This window comes from Gadus chalcogrammus, chromosome 13 (assembly GCF_026213295.1).
Source record: "Gadus chalcogrammus isolate NIFS_2021 chromosome 13, NIFS_Gcha_1.0, whole genome shotgun sequence".
NCBI classification, from domain to species: domain Eukaryota; kingdom Metazoa; phylum Chordata; class Actinopteri; order Gadiformes; family Gadidae; genus Gadus; species Gadus chalcogrammus.
In genome coordinates, this window is record NC_079424.1 from 3849827 (window position 1) to 3872039 (window position 22213).

General features: G+C 47.7%; 2 protein-coding genes across 7 annotated transcripts in view; both read left to right on the forward strand.

The window, feature by feature from the left end:
* Window positions 1-5: 5 nt before the first annotated feature.
* Window positions 6-17052, forward strand: nisch (nischarin). Of its 3 annotated transcripts, none has more exons than XM_056606198.1 (28): window positions 6-394; window positions 736-819; window positions 1143-1328; window positions 1503-1551; window positions 2170-2327; window positions 2500-2595; window positions 3068-3163; window positions 3613-3774; window positions 4384-4452; window positions 4809-4994; window positions 5280-5408; window positions 5700-5816; window positions 5894-5999; window positions 6633-6706; window positions 8449-8540; window positions 8724-9044; window positions 9758-10017; window positions 10101-10300; window positions 10912-11327; window positions 11714-11877; window positions 12522-12552; window positions 12704-12839; window positions 13064-13214; window positions 13370-13489; window positions 13821-13982; window positions 14487-14638; window positions 14890-15065; window positions 15774-17052. In XM_056606198.1, exons 1-28 carry the CDS (start codon window positions 317-319, stop codon window positions 16090-16092), a joined length of 4290 nt encoding a protein of 1429 aa, XP_056462173.1. In that variant the 5' UTR covers window positions 6-316; the 3' UTR covers window positions 16093-17052. The 3 variants fall into 3 exon arrangements, with proteins under 3 accessions (XP_056462173.1, XP_056462172.1, XP_056462174.1); XM_056606197.1 differs by having other exon boundaries at window positions 6630-6706; window positions 15774-17051; XM_056606199.1 differs by lacking the exons at window positions 8449-8540; window positions 8724-9044; window positions 9758-10017; ... (9 more) ...; window positions 14890-15065; window positions 15774-17052 and having other exon boundaries at window positions 5894-6007; window positions 6630-6706.
* Window positions 17053-20677: 3625 nt separating this feature from the next.
* Window positions 20678-22213, forward strand: part of stab1 (stabilin 1) — a 65232-nt gene continuing 63696 nt past the window's right edge. For all 4 annotated transcript variants that reach the window (XM_056606990.1, XM_056606989.1, XM_056606991.1 and 1 more), the window contains exons 1-2: window positions 20678-20764; window positions 21955-22042. In XM_056606990.1, coding sequence (XP_056462965.1) covers window positions 20694-20764; window positions 21955-22042 — 159 coding nt within the window. In that variant the 5' untranslated portion in view covers window positions 20678-20693. The remainder of the gene's footprint in view (window positions 20765-21954; window positions 22043-22213) is intronic.

The window sequence follows — 22213 nt, forward strand, 5'->3', positions numbered from 1 at the left end:
AGCGGCTGATCGCATCACAACAAAGATGGCTGCAGAGGAGATGGAACCCACAACCTCCTAGAGCAGGAGCCCACCTCAAACTAATCCAACGTTAAACAACGAAACGAACCCTAGCGGGTATTGGTAGGGAGACTAGAGGAGCTAGCGGAGGAGATCGAGGAGATCGAAGAGGAGCAGGGAGGACATCGGAGAGGTGTCGGGAGGAGAACGAGGAGGAGCAGGGAGGAAATCGAGGTCAAGGAGGTGTTGTGAGGAGATCGAGGAGGTGCTGGACAGCAGATCGAGGAAGTGGTACTGGGAGGAGACCGAGGGGCAGATGGAGGCGGCCGGAGCGTCCGAGGAGCGGAGGAGGAGCGTTTGTATCCTGGGCTCGGAGCTGGTGGAGAACTACACTGTAATTACATCACTATAACATCCATCACTATAACATCCATGTTATCGCATGCATTCACATGACAGCAGCGCATGCGCAGGGGAGACGCGGACGGGCTGTCTCTGGTGTCTCCTTACTTTCTCTTGACTTTAAATGTGCTTATTAAGCTGTTATCTACTCGCCCCTATAAGGACATGGTGTCCCAGACGATAACGAGACACGTATCCCTTTCTGTATCAGCAGCAGCCCATAATCATAAATATGACACATGACATTATTAATAGTTTCTTTGAATATATTAAAATTATGTTTATTATCTCTGAGGCTGAAGAGCAACCGGTGACCGTACTGTGTATGTCCAGGTGTACGTCATCCAGGTGACCGACGGGGCGCACCGGTGGACCGTCAAACACCGCTACAGCGACTTCCACGAGCTGCACGAGAAGGTACATATGCATACACTATATCCTCTCTGTAATAATATACATCCATCTGCTATGTTGTATGTTGGATAAATAACAAACTATGGATCATATTATAGACTATGTATAATTATATTATAGTGGAACCACTTCCACTTAAACTAAAGATCACGGTTCCAGCGCCCCCTAGCGGTGGTATGATGGGGTTTCTGGTTCACATGGTACCATGGTAACCACCAGGACTCTAGCAGTATGACTGTTGGCTCCCCTTAGCAGCAGTATGACTGTTAGCTCCCCTTAGCCTAGCAGCAGTATTATTTATGCATGATGGTGTCTCTGTGTTGCAGCTGAGTGCTGATTGGCAGGTGGACAAGCAGCTCCTCCCCCCTAAGAAGATGCTGGGGAAGAACTCTCCGGGCCTGGTGGAGAGGAGGAGGAGGGAGCTGGAGGTCTACCTGCAGACGCTCTTCCTGCGCCTCCTCAGCTCCGCCACGCCACCCCCCCTCGCCTCCTTCCTGCACTTTGACCTCTATGTAAGACGTCTGTCTGTCTGTCTGTCTGTCTGTCTGTCTGTCTGTCTGTCTGTCTGTCTGTCTGTGTGATGAAGGACAGCTACATGTTATGGGTCACAGTTCACAACGTCTACCAGGTACTTACCTCCTGTCTGTCTGTCTGTCTACCCGTCTGTCTGCCTGTCTGTCTGTCAGGAGAGGAGTGGGGTCGCAGCGGCGTTGGCTGAGGCGCTGTTTCACAGAGGTAGGCTTCCTGTTGACCTTTAACCTCCCGCCGTAGTCAAAGTCTCTCTACTTGTCTGACTACCTGTCTGTCTCTCTACTTGTTGTGTCTACATGTCTCTCTCTGCCTGTCTGTCTCTATCTGTCTACACTTCTCTCTCTACCTGTCTCTGTGCTAACTCTAAACCTCTCTACCTGTCTGTGTGCTAACTGTAAACCTCTCTACCTGTCTGTGTGCTAACTGTAAACCTCTCTACCTGTCTGTGTGCTAACTGTAAACCTCTCTACCTGTCTGTGTGCTAACTGTAAACCTCTCTACCTGTCTGTGTGCTAACTGTAAACCTCTCTACCTGTCTGTGTGCTAACTGTAAACCTCTCTACCTGTCTGTGTGCTAACTGTAAACCTCTCTACCTGTCTGTGTGCTAACTGTAAACCTCTCTACCTGTCTGTGTGCTAACTGTAAACCTCTCTACCTGTCTGTGTGCTAACTGTAAACCTCTCTACCTGTCTGTGTGCTAACTGTAAACCTCTCTACCTGTCCCTCTACCTGTCTCTGTTCTAACTTTCAGTCTCTCTACCTGTCCGTCTACATGTCTGTGTGCTTACTGTCTGCCTCTCTCCACCTGTCTGTGTCTCCAGGTGAGGACCTGCTGGCGGGGGGTCAGGTGTACTGTCTGCGTCCGCTCCAGCTGCACTCGGTCTGGGAGCAGCTGCACCTGTCCACCCCCAGCGGACCGGAGCTCCACACACACCTGGCCCACATCCTGGACTTCACCTGCAGGCTGCGCTACCTCAAGGTACTCACCTGGATCTACATCTATATAAAGAGATAGATATATATCTGGGTCCGTCTATAGATTTAGATATCTGCACATCTAAAACTAAATCTTACCTACAGCATCTTTAAATTTGTAGTAATAATAATGTCAAGCAGATTTTTTTGATTTTGGTGTGGTGTGATTGGTCCAGATCCAGGGAACGCAGGGACCAATAGGAACCAGCAACATCCAGGAGAGTAGCTTGACCTTTGACCTGTCCATCTTCAAATCACTGCTGCATGCAGAGGTTAGTTTGACCTCTGGCCTGCTTACTCTATGACGGGTGATGTGTGATTGACATGGTTCATTTGTTATTGACAGGTGATGTGTGATTGACAGTATTAACATGATTGACAGGTGATGTGTGATTGACAGTATAAACGTGACTGACAGGTGATGTGTGATAGACAATACTTAAGTGACTGACAGATGATGTATGCTTGAGTTTTAACGTGACTGACAGGTGATGCGTGATTGACAGTATTAACGTGACTGTCAGGTGATGTGTGATGACAGTATAAATGTGATTGACAGGTGATTGACGTGTGATGTATGATTGACAGGTGATCACTGATGTGTGATTGACAGTATAAACATGATTGTCAGGTGATGTGTGATGACAGCATTAGCGTGTGATTGAAAGGTGATTTGTGATTGACAGTACTACTTTGTGAATGACAGGTGATGTGTGATTAAAAGTGTAACCGTGTGATTGACAGGTGAGTGAGTGCTCCTCCCAGCAGATCCAGGGTCTCCCCAGCCTCCGAAGGACCCTGGTCACCTGCAGCGTCCACCACACCACCCCCTCAATGATGGTACGGCCCGGGCGGGGTCACAGCGGGACGATGATGATGAGGATGATGATGATGATGATGATGATGATGATGATGTCATAGTTATGGCCTGTAACCTAGGGCTGGGCGTCCAACGATCACAAAACTAATATAATCGAGTTTTCAATTTTTATTTATTTTTTTATTATTTTATTTAACAGCTGGATAAATATCGGTACATTATTTCAGATTTGGATATTTTCTATCCGACCATTTTGTGTATTTTTTCTAAGGCGAAATATAAAAGTTCTCAGTTTCATAGTGTTTTTTGGGAGAGACATGCTGAATAAATGCGTCATGTTTTCAACCTCAAAAATAATCGTTTGAATGATCGTGATTTCAATATTGTCCAAAGTAATCGTGATTATGATTTTTTTTCCATAATCGAGCAGCCGTACTGTAACCAGATGATGTCACATGATGTGTTGTAGGCCATCCTGGCTCCGGAGGCCAGTGAGTTTCCCCAGTGGGAGGCGGAGTCAGCAGAAGGGGCGGGGCCTGGGTCACATGTGACGGCCGTTATTCCTCTGTGGAGCAAACTGACCACCCTGGACTTAAGCCACAACACCATCACAGAGATAGACGCCTCCGTGGTGAGTACCTAACTACCACTAACTACCACCCTACTAACTAACTACCACAACACCATCACAGAGATAGACGCCTCCGTGGTGAGTACCTAACTACCGCTAACTACCAGCCTACTAACTAACTAACACAACACCATCACAGAGATAGAGGCCTCCGTTGTGAGTACCTAACTACCACTGAATACCACTACCACCCTACTAACTAACTAACTAACTAACACAACACCATCACAGAGATAGACGCCTCCATGGTGACTACCTAACTACCACTGACTACTACTACCACCACCCTACTAACTATCCCAACACCATTACAGAGATAGAAGCCTCTGTGGTGAGTACCTAGCATAACTACAACTAACTACCACAACCACCCTAGCAACAACCAGTACTACAGCTAACTATACCACTTCTACCCTTCTAGCTATCAAAACTAAAACTACATATACCACTACCACCATACCAGCTACCATAACTACAACTAACTAAACCATTACCAGCCTAGTAACTACCATAACTATAACTAACCGTACCACACTATAACACTGTGTATAACACTGTACACAACCCTGACTAGTTGGCCTTGGTGGTTCTGTTTTCCGTGCTCTACAGAAACTGGTTCCAGAAGTGGAGTTTCTGGACTTGAGTCACAACCAGCTGCAGTCAGTAGACCACCTCCAGGTAACCAGCTAGTGTTAATAAACCAGTTAACAAAGCAGTGAAACCAGGTCAGTTATCAGATTTAACCAGTTAACATAGCAGTGAAATCAGGTCATTTACCAGTTAAACCAATTCATAGAGCAGTGAAACAGGTCTTTTACCAGATAAACCAGTTAATATAGCAAATAAATCGGGTCATTTACCAGATAAACCAGTTAATATAGCAGATAAATCAGGTCATTTACCCGATAAACCAGTTAATATAGCAGAGAAATCGGGTCATTTACCAGATAAATCAGTGACAGTGAAATCAGGTCATTTACCAGATAAACCAGTGACTACACCAGTAACGGGTTGGTTTGTGTGTTTGTTTCCAGTACCTGTACAACCTGATCCACCTGGACCTGTCCTACAACTCCCTGGAGGTCCTCCAGTCGGCCCACACCCGCCTGGGGAACATCCAGACCCTCAACCTGGCCGGCAACCGCCTGGAGACGCTTTCTGGCCTCAACAAGCTGTACTCCCTGGTCAACCTGGACCTCAGCCACAACCTGATAGCACAGGTTAGCATGCTAACGCTACTCCCTGGTCAACTGGACCTCAGCCACAACCTGATAGCACAGGTTAGCATGCTAACAATGCTAAATCTGCTCCCTGGTCAACCTGGACCTCAGCCCCAACCTGATAGCGTAGGTTAGATAGATATTAATACCGAAAGTGGAATAAGCAACAGGCACTGCTGTGTGGTTGTCATTAAGGAATCACCCATTGTGCAAAACTGTATTTTTAAGTGTGTGTGTGTGTGTGTGTGTGTGTGTGTGTGTGTGTGTGTGCGTGTGCGTGTGTAGCTGCAGGAGGTGCGCAGTGTAGCCGGCCTACCGTGTCTGGAGAGGCTGTCGCTGACCCACAACCCCCTCTGCTGCTCCCCGGACTACCGCACCCGGACCCTGGCTCTGTTCTGGGACCGCGCCGCAGAGGTACAGCCCTGCCTCCTCACTCCATACCTACTCACCCCCTACCTCCAAACTCCCGACCTCCTCACTCCCAAATCCTCAAACCCTACATCCTCACTCCATACCTACTCATGCACTACCTCCTCACTCCCTACCTCCTCACTCCCTACCTCCTCGCGCCCTACTTCCTCACTCCCTACTTCCTCACTCCCTACCTCCTCACTCCCTACCTCCTTACACTGTATATCCTCCTCACACCCTCTCTCCCTCCCCTCTCCCTTCCCTGTTGTTAAGTTGCTCTTCACCTGTGTTCAGGTGTGTCTGGACGGCACGGCCCCCTCTCAGCAGGAGGTGGACACGGTGGAGGTGCTGAAGGCCATCCAGAAGGCCAAGGAAACCAAAGACAAACTCCACAGCGGCGGAGACAAGAGGGTAGGTCCCCCTCCGACGCCACCTCCTCCTGCTGCGGCTCCTACCCCTCTCTCACCGCTCCTCCTTCTCCTCCTCAGGTGGCGGGAGAGCCCAGCCTCTCTCCTTTATCTGCGGCTCCTCCAGTCGTCTCCTCCTCCCCCTCCTCTCCCCCCTCTCTCCAGAAGGCCTACTGTTCTAGCCAAGGTAACGATGTATGTACCTCTTCCTACGGCTAACAGTACTCTTCTTATGGCTAACGGTACTCTTCTTATGGCTAACAGTACTCTTCTTATGGCTAATAGTACTCTTCTTATGGCTAACAGTACTCTTCTTATGGCTAATAGTACTCTTCTTATGGCTAACAGTACTCTTCTTATGGCTAACAGTACTCTTCTTACGGCTAAAAGTACTCTTCTTATGGCTAACAGCCTCCTTCATATGGCTAACAGTATTCTTCCTACCACACTGTTCTTATGTCTAACAGTACTCTTCTTATGGCTAACAGTACTCTTCCTACCACATTGTTCTTATAGCTAACAGTACCTCTCTTATGGCTAACAGTACTCTTCCTACCACACTGTTTTATGGCTAACAGTACACTTCTTAAGGCTTACAGTACTCCTTCTTAAGGCTTACACTTACAGTGCTCTTCTTAGCACACTGTTCTTATGACTAAGTAAGCTTCAGCTTTGTGTGTTGATGAGCTGATGATGATGAAATGTATTGCTGCATCACACTACACGACATGGCTGTTGAATCATTGCGTAGTTCTGTGTGATGAAAGAACCACAGCCAGCGCCGCCAAGACACAGTTGCTTCATGTTTCCTGTTTAGAAGTGAGGAGCAGAGAAGAAGAAGTAGTTTGCCCCCGCCTCGTCTGCCCCGATGCCTCCTCCCTCCTCCCCTCACAGGTGGGTGACGCAAGCTGTTAGCTGTTAGCTGTTAGCGGTTCATGGTTAGCATAGCTTTCATACTTTAGGGTTCTGGGGCCGTATTCACAAAGCATTTTATCTTACCGCTAGGAGTGCTCCTAACTCGCGCTAAAACATTTTACGTAGGAGTTTTTTCTTAAAAGTTATTCACAAAGCCGCTGAGACCTACTCTTACTAAGGATAAATCACAAAGAGTGAACTAAGAGTGACGCGCCGTTGCTATGGATTACGTCAATTCTCGTGCACGAGTTTAGAAGCGGTCAGTTCGGTGATTGGTTGTTCAGACGAGCCCACTGAATCACCGAAAAACAAGGAAATAGCCTAGGCTAGAAATGAATTCCTATTAAGTAGTTATAGTGCAGTTAGCAGAATACACGCATGATGACAATTTTGTGCAGACTACGATAATGACGTTGTAGCCTGCACATTCAAGAGAGAGAGAAAGCAAACAATAAAAATACGTAAAATCTAAAAGAAAATAAATGTTACGAACTACCCAAGTGTTGACTGATTTGTGCCAAGGTGTTTACCTAAAATGTGTTTTCAAAGTGATCCCTAAATGCCTGTCCACTCGGTTCCACACGGCCAAATTCCTTGTAATGTTGATCGCCATCATCATCATCATCATCATCATCATCATCATCATCGTCTGGCTGTGGAATGTTCCTCCGCTTGCAAAGGTTGTGTAGAATGGCACATACAGTGATTACTGTGCTTGCCCGTGAGTCGTATTTCGCCGTGGAGGACATGAAACCGACGTTTCATCTGCCCAATTCCTCTCTCCACAACATTTCGTGTATGTTTGTGTGCTCGCAAAGAGCCAATACGATGTGTTTTACGCATAGGACTAAGCGTAATCTGCGTAATCACTTACATGTTACACTTTAACTGTGCTCCCGGTTGTGGATTAAGGTGGGGTGTCTAGAGCCACGTCTTGCATGGATAGTCACTGTCACCCAGCAAGTGACACCCAACTGGTACATCTCAAAAAGCTGCCTCAGACCGCTCACCATTAAAATGCGCGAATCATGGGTAGCTGAAGATCCAGGCCACTTTGCAACAACATCCAGTAGGCTATGTTAAAAGTAAAAGTTGCATCAAAAACAACCTGCGTGTTGATGGAATGCACTTTCTTCCTATTGACGAACACGTCCTCGTCTTTTGATGGCGCAAATATTTTTATTTTTTATAAGTTATATATTTTTTTTTATAACTTATAATTTTTATAACATTTTATTTCGGGACTAATCGGATTATTCCTGTTAGTCGGGGATGTTATTGCATCGCGCATTAACTCCACAATAAGTTGAATACCCTAACATTTCGTCTCGCAGGCATTTTAAGATTCTTTGTGAATAGGTCTTACTGAGTTAGGAGTCCTCTTGAGGACTTTTAAGCTCTCCTAGACTTAGGTGCTACTTTTAGTCCTAAAATACTTTGTGAATTGCTCTTAGTGAAAAAAGTTAGGAGTCCTAAATTTAAGAGTGACACGCCCATTATTTTTAGGAGTTACTCCTAAATTCGCCAGTTAGGACCTACTTTTAGCCCTAAGATCCTTTGTGAATACGGCCCCTGATGTGGTTCATGCGTACATGGCCGGTACACCGTACCCTACCCACTAACAGTCCGCAGACTTTGCTTGTTATAGTCCAGCCATACATTTCCTCCATCTTTTAATTCAATCCATCAGTCTCATGCTGATTGGCTCTCCTTCCACCCAGATCCCGCCCTCCGCTGTCTGTCCGTCTCCCCTCGCGTCCAATCCCACGGCTCCGTGCTGCGGTCCTGGAGGCGGAGCTACAGATGCAGCCAGGTGGGGGACGTTGATAGTACACCTATCGTGTGTGTGTGTGTGTGTGTGTGTGTGTGTGTGTGTGTGTGTGTGTGTGTGTGTGTGTGTGTGTGTGTGTGTGTGTGTGTGTGTGTGTGTGTGTGTGTGTGTGTGTGTGTGTGTGTGATAATAATAATGGTGTTTACGGTTCCTCCTCTCTGACAGAAGTCCTCAACCTGAAGACTCCTCCAGTAGCTCCTCCCTCTCCCTCTCCCCCCACCTCTTCCCCCTCCCCTCCCCCCTCCTCTGCCTCTCCTCCCCCCTCCTCTCCCTCTCCTCCAACAAAGACTTCATTACCCAGCTGTCCCTCTGCCTGGCCTTGGCCTTGAGCCAGCAGGAGGAGGAGCAGCAGGAGGTGGAGGAGGAGGTGGTGCAGGAGGTGCAGCAAGAGGAGGTGCAGCAAGAGGAGGTGCAGGGGGAGGAGGTGCAGGGGGAGCTGACATCTGAGCACAGAGACGATGTGTTGCCTCCTGCTGGGTGCCCCAGGTAACCAATCAGAAACAGTCTTACTCGAGTGGACTAGTTAACGAGTGAAGTCTTGCCAGACTTCACTCGTTAACTAGTTGGGTCAAGTTTTATAGTCGGGTGTGGTTAGCTTGACGTAACGAGCTCCCTAGACTAGTTAGGTCAACTAACGTAGTTAAGTAAGTTCAACTAGTTAACTGTCACTCACAGTCCACTAAGGTAAGTTAGTTTGGGACCAGGTCTAGGTAAACCAATTCTAGTCAGACCAGTTCTAGTTAAACCAGGTCTAGTTAGACCAGTTCTGGTTAGACCAGCTCTGGTTGGACCAGGATTAGTAGACCAAATTAGTAGCGGGAGCTCCTAACCTGGTCTCCTTGGAAGAGGTTTTCTCCTCCTCGAGGAAGGCTCCTGATTGGATGAGGTGTTCTCCTCCTTGAGGAAGGCTCCTGATTGGATGAGGTGTTCTCCTCCTTGAGGAAGGCTCCTGATTGGATGAGGTGTTCTCCTCCTTGAGGAAGGCTCCTGATTGGATGAGGTGTTCTCCTCCTTGAGGAAGGCTCCTGATTGGATGAGGTGTTCTCCTCCTTGAGGAAGGCTCCTGATTGGATGAGCTGTACTCCTCCTTGAGGAAGGCTCCTGATTGGATGAGCTGTTTTCCTTGAGGAAGGCTCCTGATTGGATGAGCTGTTCTCCTTGAGGAAGGCTCCTGATTGGATGAGGTGTTCCCCTCCCAGGTCCAGCCCCTGCTCCAGGGACGGGTACTTTGAGATGGGTCTGGGGGAGTCCTGCTCCCCCCTGAGCCCCGCGGAGACGCAGCCCAGAGCCAGGGACGTGAGGTGGTGCTTCTGGGTGGAGGTGGAGGAGAAGGGGAAGAAGGAGGAGGAGGAGGAGAGGACGGAGATGCAGCAGAAGGTGGGGTGCCTGGTGTTCACTGACCAGCACCTGGGTCTCTTCTCCTTGTCAGCTGACAGCCCCTGGACCAATCACAACGCAGGTACAAACACGGTCCGACGTGGACAGGCCCACCTAACCATGGAAACCCAGCAGGAAGTGACCGCGCCTCTCCCTTCGTTCCAGACCAGGAGGCGCGCCCCGGTGTGGAGGAGCTGGTGTCCGGTCTGCAGAAGGAGTTCCTGCTGCCCTACGAGGAGGTGGTGTTCTCCTCCCTGCTCCCGGAGCCATGGGTCACCCTGGGGGTCCGGTCCGGACCCACCCAGCTCTGGTTCATCTGCCCCGCCCCCCAGGACACGCCCCTCTCAGCCCTGATCCAGGCCAAGGTAGACCCAAACCTAGACTGAGGTAGCCCCGCCCATTCTGCCGGTCTGGAGCCAATACATTTCTTTCTGCTTCCGATACGCTTTTGCGGGAGCCAATCACAAAGCTGGCTTGTCCCCCTGCCGCGCTATTGGCCGGTTTAACACAATGACGACAGGGAAGCGACGGCAAGCAGACTGTTGCGTACAGAGTCTCTTGAGCTAGGCCCGTTGATCACACCTCTTGTGCTGGAGAAAATGACAGCAGCTTCTCCAGACCAAGCTCAATCTACGATTGAGCTTGGTCTGGCAAAAGCCAAGGTAGACCCAACCCTAACCCTAAAGTGTGTGTGTGTGTGTGTGTGTATGTGTGTGTGTGTGTGTGTGTGTGTGTGTGTGTGTGTGTGTGTGTGTGTGTGTGTGTGTGTGTGTGTGTGTGTGTGTGTGTGTGTGTGTGTGTGTGTGTGTGTGTGTGTGTGAGATCAAGTGCATGGATTGCAGGGTGTTTTCATGTGCGTGTGTGCCGGTGTGTGTTTTCCTTTTGGTGTATGTGTGTGTGATCGTGTGTGTTTGACTGGGTGTGTGTGTGTGTGTGTGTTTATGGTTTGGATTCTAAACTGATCCCTGCCCTACAGCTTCCTGTCAGCCCTGAGGTGCCGCCACACACTACCCAGAATCCTCAGCTGCTGTGGTCGCTCCTCAGCCCCTGGGAGCAGCAGGAGGTGCGCGGAGGAGGGTACCTCGCCCACCTGCTCCTCCCTGCCTCTGGCTCCTCCCCCTGCCCCGCCCCCCTCCTGACAGACATCCTGAACCAGGGAGAGGCTTCCTCCAGGACCCCCGCCCTCCTCTTCCTCACCCCCCGACACCTGTGTGTGGTGAAGGTGGACTTCAGCGCTCTGGCGTCCCTGACGAGGAGCAGCATGTCCTCCTCCTCCTCGTCGTCCTCGTCGTCCTCCTCCTCCTCCTCCTGGAGCAGGGTGACCCGGGTGCCTCTGGGCGCCGTGGTCCTCCTGCCTCGACACCGCCCGGACGGACCCCGACACAAACACAGGTCCCTGCAGAGGATGACTGGTGCACGGCTGGGGGGGGCTGGGTAGTGACTGGTTGGTTGACTGTGGACTTGTTGGTCAACTGGTTGAGTAGTTGACTGGTTGGTTGATTGGTTGAGTGGTTGACTGGTTGGTCGACTGTTGACTTGTTGGTCAACTGGTTGGTTGGTTGGCTGACTGGTTGATTGATTGAGAGGTTGACTGGTTGGTTCGTTAAGTGCTTTGACTTGTTGGTTGACTGTTGTTGGTCAACTGGTTCAGTGGTTGACTGGTTTGTTGACAGGTGACTGATTGGTTGAGTGGTGGGTTGACTGTTGATGTGTGGGTTGACTGGTTGACTGGCTGGTTATTGTTAAGCTGTAACCAGTGTACCCACTGTGTGCTTCAGGGCTGGCCATGTGGTGGAGGTGGTGCTGGGCGGCTGGAGGCTGGGCATGGTGTTCCCTCTAGCCCAAGACAGGCTCTCCTTCCTGGGGGAGCTGGGAGCCAGGACAGCCTCTCTGGAGGGTCTGAGGACCCTGGCTCTGGTCAGACCCCCCGCCCCGCAGCCAGGTACCAGTAATACACTATACTGCACTATACTATACTACACTATACTATACTACACAATACTATACTACACAATACTACACTATACTACACAATACTACACTATACAATACTACACTACACTATACTACACAATACTGCACTATACTACACAATACTACACTATACTACACAATACTATACTACACTACACTATACTACACTATACTACACAATACTACACTACAATACTATACTATACTACAGAATGCTACACTATACTATACTAGACAATACTACACTATACTACAGAATGCTACACTACACAATACTACACCACACTAGACTATACTACACTATACTATACTAGACAGTACTACACTATACTATAGTATACTACAGAATGCAACACTATACTTTACTACAGAATACTACACTATACTTTACTACAGAAAACTACACTACACTATACTAAAGAATACTACACTATACTACACCTAAACTATACTACAGAATGCTACACTATACTACACAATACTACACTATACTAAAGAATACTACACTATACTGCACCTAAACTATACTACAGAATACTTAACTACACTACACGATACTAAAGAATACTAACCTACACTGCACTGCAACTTAACTCCTGGTTCTCCGTCCAGACGCTGCCCAGACCGCTGTGGACCGTCCCAGGTGAGCCCCACCCCCCCCCCACCCCACCCCACCCCTGTATGGAGACGTACTGAATAGATCTGGGTGATGACTTATCGCCTCGTCATGGAGAGCCATAACTGAGCCCCTTCCCCCCCCCCCACCCCCCCCCCCCCCACCCCCCCCCCGCCAGCTCTGAGCTCCAGAGGCTGACGGAGGAGAACCAGCCCCCAGCCCACCTGCTCGCCGGCCTCTCCCCAGGACAGGCGCTCCTGGCTGGGCTACCTGGCCCGGCGCTGCAGGCGCTCTTCAAGAGCTGCATAGCTCAGGTGGGTTCCCATAGCAGCACCTCAGATCGCTTGATCAAATCGGCTGTACATTAATATAGATGTGAGCCAATCAGCAACTAGTATAATCCTGGGGAGCCAATCAGCCGGTGACCTCCAAAGATATTGATATTTATAGATGTCTATAGATCGCCACGCTGTTCTCTAGTCCAGGATATTTAATGTATATCCCAGCCAATATATTATGTGTTTGTGTGTATTTACAGTGGGAAGGTGAGGAGGTGAGACAGGTTTTATGGCTGTCTGTTATCTTCTACATATCTCCGGAGACTGAGGTCACTTCCTGTCTGCTGCTGTCCAACAAAGCCATCTACTTCCTTTTGGAAGACTCCGCCTCCTCGCTTAGCCTTTCGTCTGGTGAGATGCGGCTCTCTGATTGGTCTGAACCACACATGTTCGATCACATGATCACAGGTACATTCTTAAAAGTTCGGGAATAAAATGTCGGCCTTTCTGTCTCCTCCCTACTCGTCTGTCTCTCTCTCTGCCTGCCCGTCTCTCTCTCTCTTTAGAATGGGACATAGCGGACCAGAGTGACCCGGAGCTGTGTCTGTGTGTCTGTCTGTCCATCAGCCTGTCCGACCTGCTGTCCGTCAACGTGGGCCTGTTCGACCAGTACTTCCGCCTCATAGGTCAGCATGTTCAGAAAAATCCATGCGCAAGTTTCATTCAAACACTTGTTTGAATGCACCGATCCATAAAAACACAACTCTGCCAAAATGGCCGCAGTGATACAACTAGAAGGCCTCGGATATAATTAGACAGATTCAAGTGTGTGTGTGTGTGGTGCGACAATATCACTGCATCATCATTAGTATCACAATCTGACTCATATCCCTAACTACCTGTGTGTGTTTGTGTGTGTGTGTGTGTGTGTGTGTGTGTGTGTGTGTGTGTGTGTGTGTGTGTGTGTGTGTGTGTGTGTGTGTGTGTGTGTGTGTGTGTGTGTGTGTGTGTATGTAGGAGGCAGTGCGTGCCAGGTGGTGTGTTGTGTGAGCAGGGACAGCTACGGGACGTCCTGCTTCCTGAAGGAGCTGATGTCAGCCCTCAGCCTGGACCGGACCCGGCCGGACCCGGAGCCCGCGGAGCAGGACTTCTACACCCAGTTCACCAGCACCACCTCAGGTACACCACCCAGTTCACCAGCACCACCTCAGGTACCCCACCCAGTTCACCAGCACCACCTCAGGTACCCCACCCAGTTCACCAGCACCACCCAGTTCACCAGCACCACCTCAGGTGCACCACCCAGTTCACCAGCACCCCCTCAGGTACTCCACCCAGTTCACCAGCACCACCCAGTTCACCATCACCACCTCAGGTAAACCACCCAGTCCACCACCCCCGTTCTGGATCCGGATCAGCAGGTCTTGGTTGATTTCCTGGGTTCCACTTATGTTCCCCAACATGGCGATCTGGATCGTAGGTAGTAGTAGTAGTAGTGGTAGTGGTCGTCGTCGTCGTCGTCGTCGTCGTCGTCGTCGTCTAGCTGCAGCAGCTTGGACGACGGACCAAGACACACACAACTGGACCCTGGTGGAGACGATCCATGGTGCCTTCAAAACAGACGTATATTTCTTGTCTGAAAGCCCCCTCAGACCGGACTGGACGGTGTGTCTCCCCCTGCAGGTAAAATGCAGAACTACGAGCTGGTCCACAGCAGCAGGGTGAGGTTCATCTACCCCAACGAGGACGAGATGGGCGACCTGACCTTCATAGTAGCCGACCGGAAGAGCCCCGCCTCCTCCTTCAACATACTGCTCTACCTCTTGGTGTTCCAGGTCTGGCTTCCTGCTAACTCTGACAAACTTCCTGATAACTCTCAAACACTTCCTGTTACCTCTGAAACACTTCCTGTTACCTCTGATACACAGCCTATTAACTCTCACACATTTCCTGCTAACTCTGATACACTTCCTGTAAACGGACACACTTCCTGTTTACTCTGACATGCTTCCTGTTTACTCTGACATACTTCCTGTTTACCCTGACATACTTCCTGTTTACTTGGATAATTTTTTCTTCTATACAGGTCCAGGTTTCAGATCTTCCAGAAAGAACAGGCCACGCCTATCAAGACCATGGCTCCACCCCCGCGCCGTGGCTCCACCCCCGGACCCTGGTTCTGACCGCCTCCCACATCTTCCTATTGGACGAGGACTATGTCAGTTATCCCCTGCCTGACTTCGCCAAGGAACCGCCCTGCAGGTCAGACCTTGACTAGCTGTCTAACGCCAACAATCAATCACATAAAAGATTAGAAAACAACAATAATATTTATAATATATTTATACTTGGCAAACCTTTATTTTACAAGGCAAGTAATGCATAAATAATATAATAATATTGTCCATCCCAGAGCACTAAAGTATTTGGTAATATTTATTATAATATTTCTAGTATAGAATATAGTTATGTATTTCTAATGTTGAATAATGATAATATTTCATTTAATAATACTATTATGCTGTCCAACACTGAGCGCTGTGTGGTCTAAAATAATAATTATAATAATATTTAATGTAATAATAATGATATTTAATAAAATAATAATATTAATATACTATTACTACTGCTACAAATGTTTAATATAATAATGATATTAAATAGTATAATACTATCCACCAGGGTGAGCTACCATGTGTTATATAATATGAATATTTAAAATAATAATAATAATAATGTTTTATATGACGATATTTAATATATATTACCGTCCACCAGGGAGCGCTACCAGGTGTAATATATTATGAATATTTAATATAATAATAATAATAATGTTTAATATAATGATATTTAATATATATAACCGTCCACCAGGGAGCGCTACCAGGTGTAATATATTGTGAATATTTAATATAATAATAATAATAATGTTTAATATAATGATATTTAATATATATAACCGTCCACCAGGGAGCGCTACCAGGTGCGCGAGGCCCGCAGGATACGGGACGTGGAGCGCGTGTTGCTGGGGTACCAGACGTACCCCCAGGCCCTGACCCTGGTCCTGGACGAGCTGCCCGGACCCGACCTGCTTCCCCCGCTCCACGTGGACCACTTCAGCCGGGGGGAGGGGCCTAGTCCCGGGGGCGGGGCCGGGGGCGGGGCCCAGGAGGTCACATGGTGTATCTTCGTGCCGGCGGCCGACAGCCGGGAGCGTCTGGTGGCACTGCTGGCCCGCCAGTGGGAGGCGCTGTGCAGCCGCGAGCTGCCGCTGGAGCTCACCGGCTGATTGGCTCCCCAGCTTTATACTAGTTCCTGATTGGCTCCCCAGGATTATACTGGCTGATGATTGGCTCACAGGATTTTACTGGCTGCCCATTGGTTCCCCAGGATTCTACTGGCTGCGCATTGGTTCCCCAGGATTCTACTGGCTGTTCATTGGTTCCCCAGGATTCTACTGACTGCGCATTGGTTCCCCAGGATTCTACTGGCTGTTCATTGGTTCCCCAGGATTCTACTGACTGCGCATTGGTTCCCCAGGATTCTACTGGCTGTTCATTGGTTCCCCAGGATTCTACTGGCTGTTCATTGGTTCACCAGGATTCTACTGGCTGTTCATTGGTTCAGCAGGATTTGACTGGCTGCTCACTGGCTGTGGGGCTGTGTCTCAACATTGATTGGCTGCGTCGAGCTGTGGCCGTGACCTTAAACAATGGATGGACGATGAAGACGGCCCTGATTGACAGCTGCACGAGCCAACAGAATCTGCAGAAGACAGAAAGACGGACTGTGTTTTTAACTTGGACTTATTCTGAAACGTAACCAGTGCGTGTGTCTGTGTGTGCAACTTTCATAAAATAATGGTCTTAAGGAATATTACTGTGGATACAAAATAATTTGTTATTATTAATATTATTGTTTGCCATGTGGATTTCCAGCCCAACGATGATTTTTTAACTTATTTTATAATAAATTATCAGTCAACTGGTGTTGGTGTCTTTGGTATTTTATTCAGTGTCTATTATCTGATGTTAAGGGTTTAACTTTATTCAATTAGACTTGAACTGGTCAACTCCCTATAACCAGCAGAAGACACTCTACTGGTTATACTGCCAGTGCAACCATTAGTGAGTGTCTTACATCCAGTCTAACCTGTCACACCAATACAACCAGTATACCCAGTATCAACCAGTATATTTTGCAGCCGTTGGGCAATCGTCTACAAGCTTCCATCGTCCGATAGCGCCCCCTAGCGCCGATAGTCGATACTATCGGGGGGGGTCATCTTTTAATAATTTTATAATATTAATTATTTATAATAATTTATCACTTTGAAAAAAATGGCGTTTTTATCTTTCGAAATTTTTCTTAAAAACAAATACGATGGTCTTCCCCTTGGACCAGCGTGAGCCGTGAGCCTCCGCTGATTTAAGTTTCGATGCGTCGGCGCCGGCGGCGCTGTCATGATGACACACGCTGATGACACCCAGCTCGTAGCTGTGTTCGAAATCGTTCCCTATCACGGATATAGTGCACTATATAGGGTGCTCGCTATTTTGTAGTGTTGTTCGAATTCTCACCGGTTAATTTCATGCCCTATATAGTGCACTTAAAATACCCAAAATGTGAGTGTACATATGATGTTCCCTACGTGTTACTCCCATATACCACAATGCAATGCAGTCGTGTTTTTCCGGAGGAGAAGAAGAAGCTCAGTAACCGCAAGCTGCGAAAACGACTACATTTGATGATGGAGTCTCCGGCTTTCGTTTAAAATATCAACAATTTATTTGGGATTTAACAAGAAAATGAAACATTCAAAATTAATAAGAAAAACCTTGTTCAAGGAAATGTAACATTCAACATCAATACAACCTCCAGCTTTCCTCTAGTCTAGAGTGCCCAGTTTGTTTACACAATCTGGGCGCATCTGTCTGCGTCACACAAATACCCGGCGCATTTACTGACGCAAATGACGTTTAGAAATGTTCAGCGTAGTGTCCGAATTCTCGTTTGTACGTTCCCTATGTAGTGCACTATATCATGAACACTATAGGGAATAGTGAGTGAGTGAATAGGGAACGATTTCGAACACAGCTCATGTACCACAGCGGCTACCCGGAAATGGTGCAGCGGGGTGTGATGTCATTTCGCCGTGCGAGCAGACCGGTAGGTTTCGAGCCCCTCCCCTCTCCTCTCGCAGCAGTGAGTGAATACGGCAGGTCAGCGCTACATAGTATGTTTTCCACCGGTGCCAGTTAATTTCAATTAAAATTTGCGGGGCTTTTTAAGTTGAAAAAATAGCTACCACAGCGCTTAAAAAAATAATAATATATATATATTTTTTTTTATTAATTATTAAAATATATTTTTTTTATCGGCTACTTGAGACGATCGACGATGGAATCCATCTATCGTCGATAGTCGATAGAATCGACTATCGGCCCATCTCAAAACGTTTAAACGTATATCTGCTCAAACCAGTCGCACCAACCAGCAAAAACCAATATAAACCAGTCCGACCTAGAACCTGTTTATCGTGGGTGCCTGACACGTATAAGCAGAATAACCAGTGCAAACCCATCTAAACCAGGAGAAATTGTATAAATCGGTCAACAAGAAGAACGACAACATCTTACCAGTTTTAACCAGTCTTGCACCAGTTTCAACCAGTCTTCCCAGTCTAACCAGTATAATGCGTGGTCTGCGTTTCTCTGAATTCCCCACTGCCAGCAGAACACATTGCTGCTCTTTCTCCAAAACAGGAAACCACTTCCTGTTTGCTTCCTGTTTCCCCTGCAAGGCTTCCTGTCCTGGGAGATTGAACAGACAAACGGAGTGGGTTGTCAGCAAAACCGCTCTGACCTCCCATTGGAAGGCTGCTTCCCCCTGGATCTGCTGTGTCAGCCTGGGATCGTCCAGAAACAGAGAGGGCAATAGCAAGGCACCTATACTCCAGGGTGAAAGGTGCTAATCCCTGTGTAGTTCAGTGTAGAGCAAGGCACTACCACTCCGGGGGTTAACTCAAGTCATCCTTTATTGTCCCTTCTTGGGGGCGATTCTTTCTCTGCTTCTGACCCATCCGGGAGCCAGTGAACACATCCACACCGGCCCACCCGGAGCAGTGGGCCGCCCCAGTGCAGCACAGGTGCGGGTTTCAGGTGCCTTGCCCGAGGGCACCTCATCTGTGGATGACGACATAGGAGGGTGCTGCACAACTACTCCCCCCCCCCCCCCCCAATGATCCTAAACAATCATTTCACACTGGGCCTCAGGTTGACAGCCAATCGAAAGACTCTTTTATCCAAAGTTCCTTTCGGGGTTGGAGGCTCCGTTCCTCGGCCTTGGAGCCAGACTAATCTGCAAACTCGTGTTGAGATTAGTTGTTGTTTTCAGTTAAGCGTGGCGTCCCCTCCTCTTTCCCTCAGGCATTGTCTAGAGAGAGAGAGAGAGAGAGAGAGAGAGAGAGAGAGAGAGAGAGAGAGAGAGAGAGAGAGAGAGAGAGAGAGAGAGAGAGAGAGAGAGAGAGAGAGACAGAGAGGGAGAGAGAGAGAGAGGGAGAGAGAGAGAGAGAGAGAGAGAGAGAGAGAGAGAGAGAGAGAGAGAGAGAGAGAGAGAGAGAGAGAGAGAGAGAGAGCGAGAGAGAGGGAGAGAGAGAGAGAGGGAGAGAGAGAGAGAGAGAGGGAGAGAGAGAGAGAGAGAGAGAGAGAGAGAGAGGGAGAGAGAGAGAGGAGAGAGAGAGAGAGAGAGAGAGAGAGAGAGAGAGAGAGAGACAGAGACAGAGACAGAGACAGAGAGAGAGAGGAGGAGGAGAAAGGGAGGAGAGAGAGTGGAGGAGGAGAGAGGGAGAGAGAGGGAGGGAGAGAGAGTGGAGGAGAGAGGGAGGGAGAGTGAGGAGGAGAGAGGAGGAGAGACAGGAGAAAAGAGATTGAAAGATAGTGGTCAACTGAACGGGCATATCCGTTCAATCGCAGGCCTGCCATTCCAAAAGATGAACCACACCCTTCCTTCCTGGCAGGAGAAGAATCCAGTCTTGGAAAGCTGCTAATCACTCGTTCTCTCTGTCTCTCCCCCACTCTTTCTCTCTCTCTCTCTCTCTCTCTCTCTCTCTCTCTCTCTCTCTCTCTTGCTTTATCTCTCTCATACCTCTCTCTCTGTCTCCCCCACTCTCCCTCTCTACTCCTTTACCTCTCTCATAGTCCTCTCGCTCTCTCTCTCTCTATCTCTCTCTTTGACTTTTTGACGACCTTGAGAGAGGCAGAGTTGTAGCATATGTTGTTGTGTCTGTCTGTCTGTCTGTCTGTCTGTCTGTCTGTCTGTCTGTCTGTCTGTCTTTCTGTCTTTCTTTAAAGGGAGGTGCTCGAGGAGGTGGCTCGAGGAGAGGAGGTGCTGCTCATGGAGGCGCAAATGGAAAGAGGAGGTGCTAGGGGAGGTGTTAGAGGAGAGGGGAGGTGCTAAAGGAGTTGCTAATGGAGAGGGGAGGTGCTGAAGGAGTTGCTAATGGAGAGGGGAGGGGCTAAAGGAGTTGCTAATGGAGAGGGGAGGTGCTGAAGGAGTTGCTAATGGAGAGGGGAGGGGCTAAAGGAGTTGCTAATGGAGAGGGGAGGTGCTGAAGGAGTTGCTAATGGAGAGGGGAGGGGCTAAAGGAGTTGCTAATGGAGAGGGGAGGGGCTGCAGGAGTTGCTAATGGAGAGGGGAGGGGCTGAAGGAGTTGCTAATGGAGAGGGGAGGGGCTGAAGGAGTTGCTAATGGAGAGGGGAGGGGCTGAAGGAGTTGCTAATGGAGAGGGGAGGGGCTGAAGGAGTTGCTAATGGAGAGGGGAGGGGCTAAGGCAGAGGGGAGGGGCTAAGGCAGAGGGGAGGGGCTAAGGCAGAGGGAGGTGTGTAAGTCATGTGTTCAGTCGTACCAGTCTCAGAAGAGGAGAGGGGAGAGTGCTTCCTGGATTGGTCTGCTGTCGTCTGGTTAGTTTTTATATACAGTATGCATCGTATACATAGTATGTAGTATTAGATAATAAAAGTATATACAATACCTTATAGTTCTATACACAAAATAGTATATAGTATATATGTAACAACTATAACAATTATAATTTATATAGTATAGTTATATAGTGCTACATGCTTAGTTTACCACTCATATGTAATATATTGTAAATATATATTTCCTTCTAATATAGAGGTAAATATATATTTTAGATATTAGGTATATATTTACCATATTAAATAGTAGTATATGCTATATTGTAGATATATAATTGGTTTACTATTGATATATATGTTATGAAGTCTGTATTTGAATCGTTATACTTTACTACTAATATACTGCATAGAAGTAACATTGTTTGTTTACTACTGATATAAATATATTATATAGTAGTAACGTTAGTTTATTACTGATATATATGTTATAAAGTAGTAACATCGTTAGTCTACTGATATATAAATATATGATATAGTAGTAATATTTTCAGTTTACTTCTGATATATTATATAGTAGTAACATCGCTTGTTTACTCCTCCTTTATACATTACATAGTAATAACATTGTTCATTTGCTACTGATCAACCTTTTAACCGCCAGGAAACAGTTAACTATAACTATATCACTTAACTATAACATTTTAAAAAAACTGTGGTTATTATGAAAAACTATAGCAAGAGAGATCAACTGAAGTCCATCTCTCTTGCTATAGTATAGACAATCAGACGTGTGTCAGTTATGCAGCAGCATTATACATCCATGCTGTAACTGTAAGGTCGTAGAATTTAGAGTGATGGTGTTGACATGTTAATGTGAAGTTAGTTTGACGTTGGAAGGAGGTTAATTTAAAGTGAGCGGGAAGAGTGTGGGATGTTGTTACGATGTTAATGTAAAGTTAGTGTGAAGTTGGTTGAAGTTAGCGTGAGGTTGGTGTGATGTTAATGTTAAGTTAGTGTGATGTTGGTTTGAAGTAAGCGTGAAGTTAATGTGAAGTTAGTGTGATGATGGTTTGAAGTAAGCGTGAAGTTAGCTTGAAGTTAGTGGGATGTTGGTGTGTAGTTAGTGTGACGTAAATGTGAAATCAGTTGGAATTTAAGGTGATGTCAGTTTGTTGTTGGTGTTATATTGCGATGATGTCGGTGTGATGTTGGTGTGATGTTTGACGCAGGGCTGTCAGGATGGTGTTCTTCAATACGGCGGGAGAAAACTCTGTCATTCTGCTGGTACTACTGTGTGTAGGAGCTTCAAAACAGCAGGTAGACACACACACACACACACACACACACACACACACACACACACACACACACACACACACACACAAACACACACACACACACACACACACACACACACACACACACACACACACACACACACACACACACACACACACACACACAAACTCCCCTTCCACCTCAGCTCTG

Coding starts and splice junctions, on each gene's coding strand:
- nisch (XM_056606197.1), top strand. CDS start 317: ATGGAGGCGGCCGGAGCGTCCGAGGAGCGGAGGAGGAGCGTTTGTATC. Junction 3,775..4,383: donor CAGAGATAGACGCCTCCGTG/GTGAGTACCTAA, acceptor CGTGCTCTACAG/AAACTGGTTCCAGAAGTGGA. Junction 4,995..5,279: donor GCCACAACCTGATAGCACAG/GTTAGCATGCTA, acceptor GTGCGTGTGTAG/CTGCAGGAGGTGCGCAGTGT.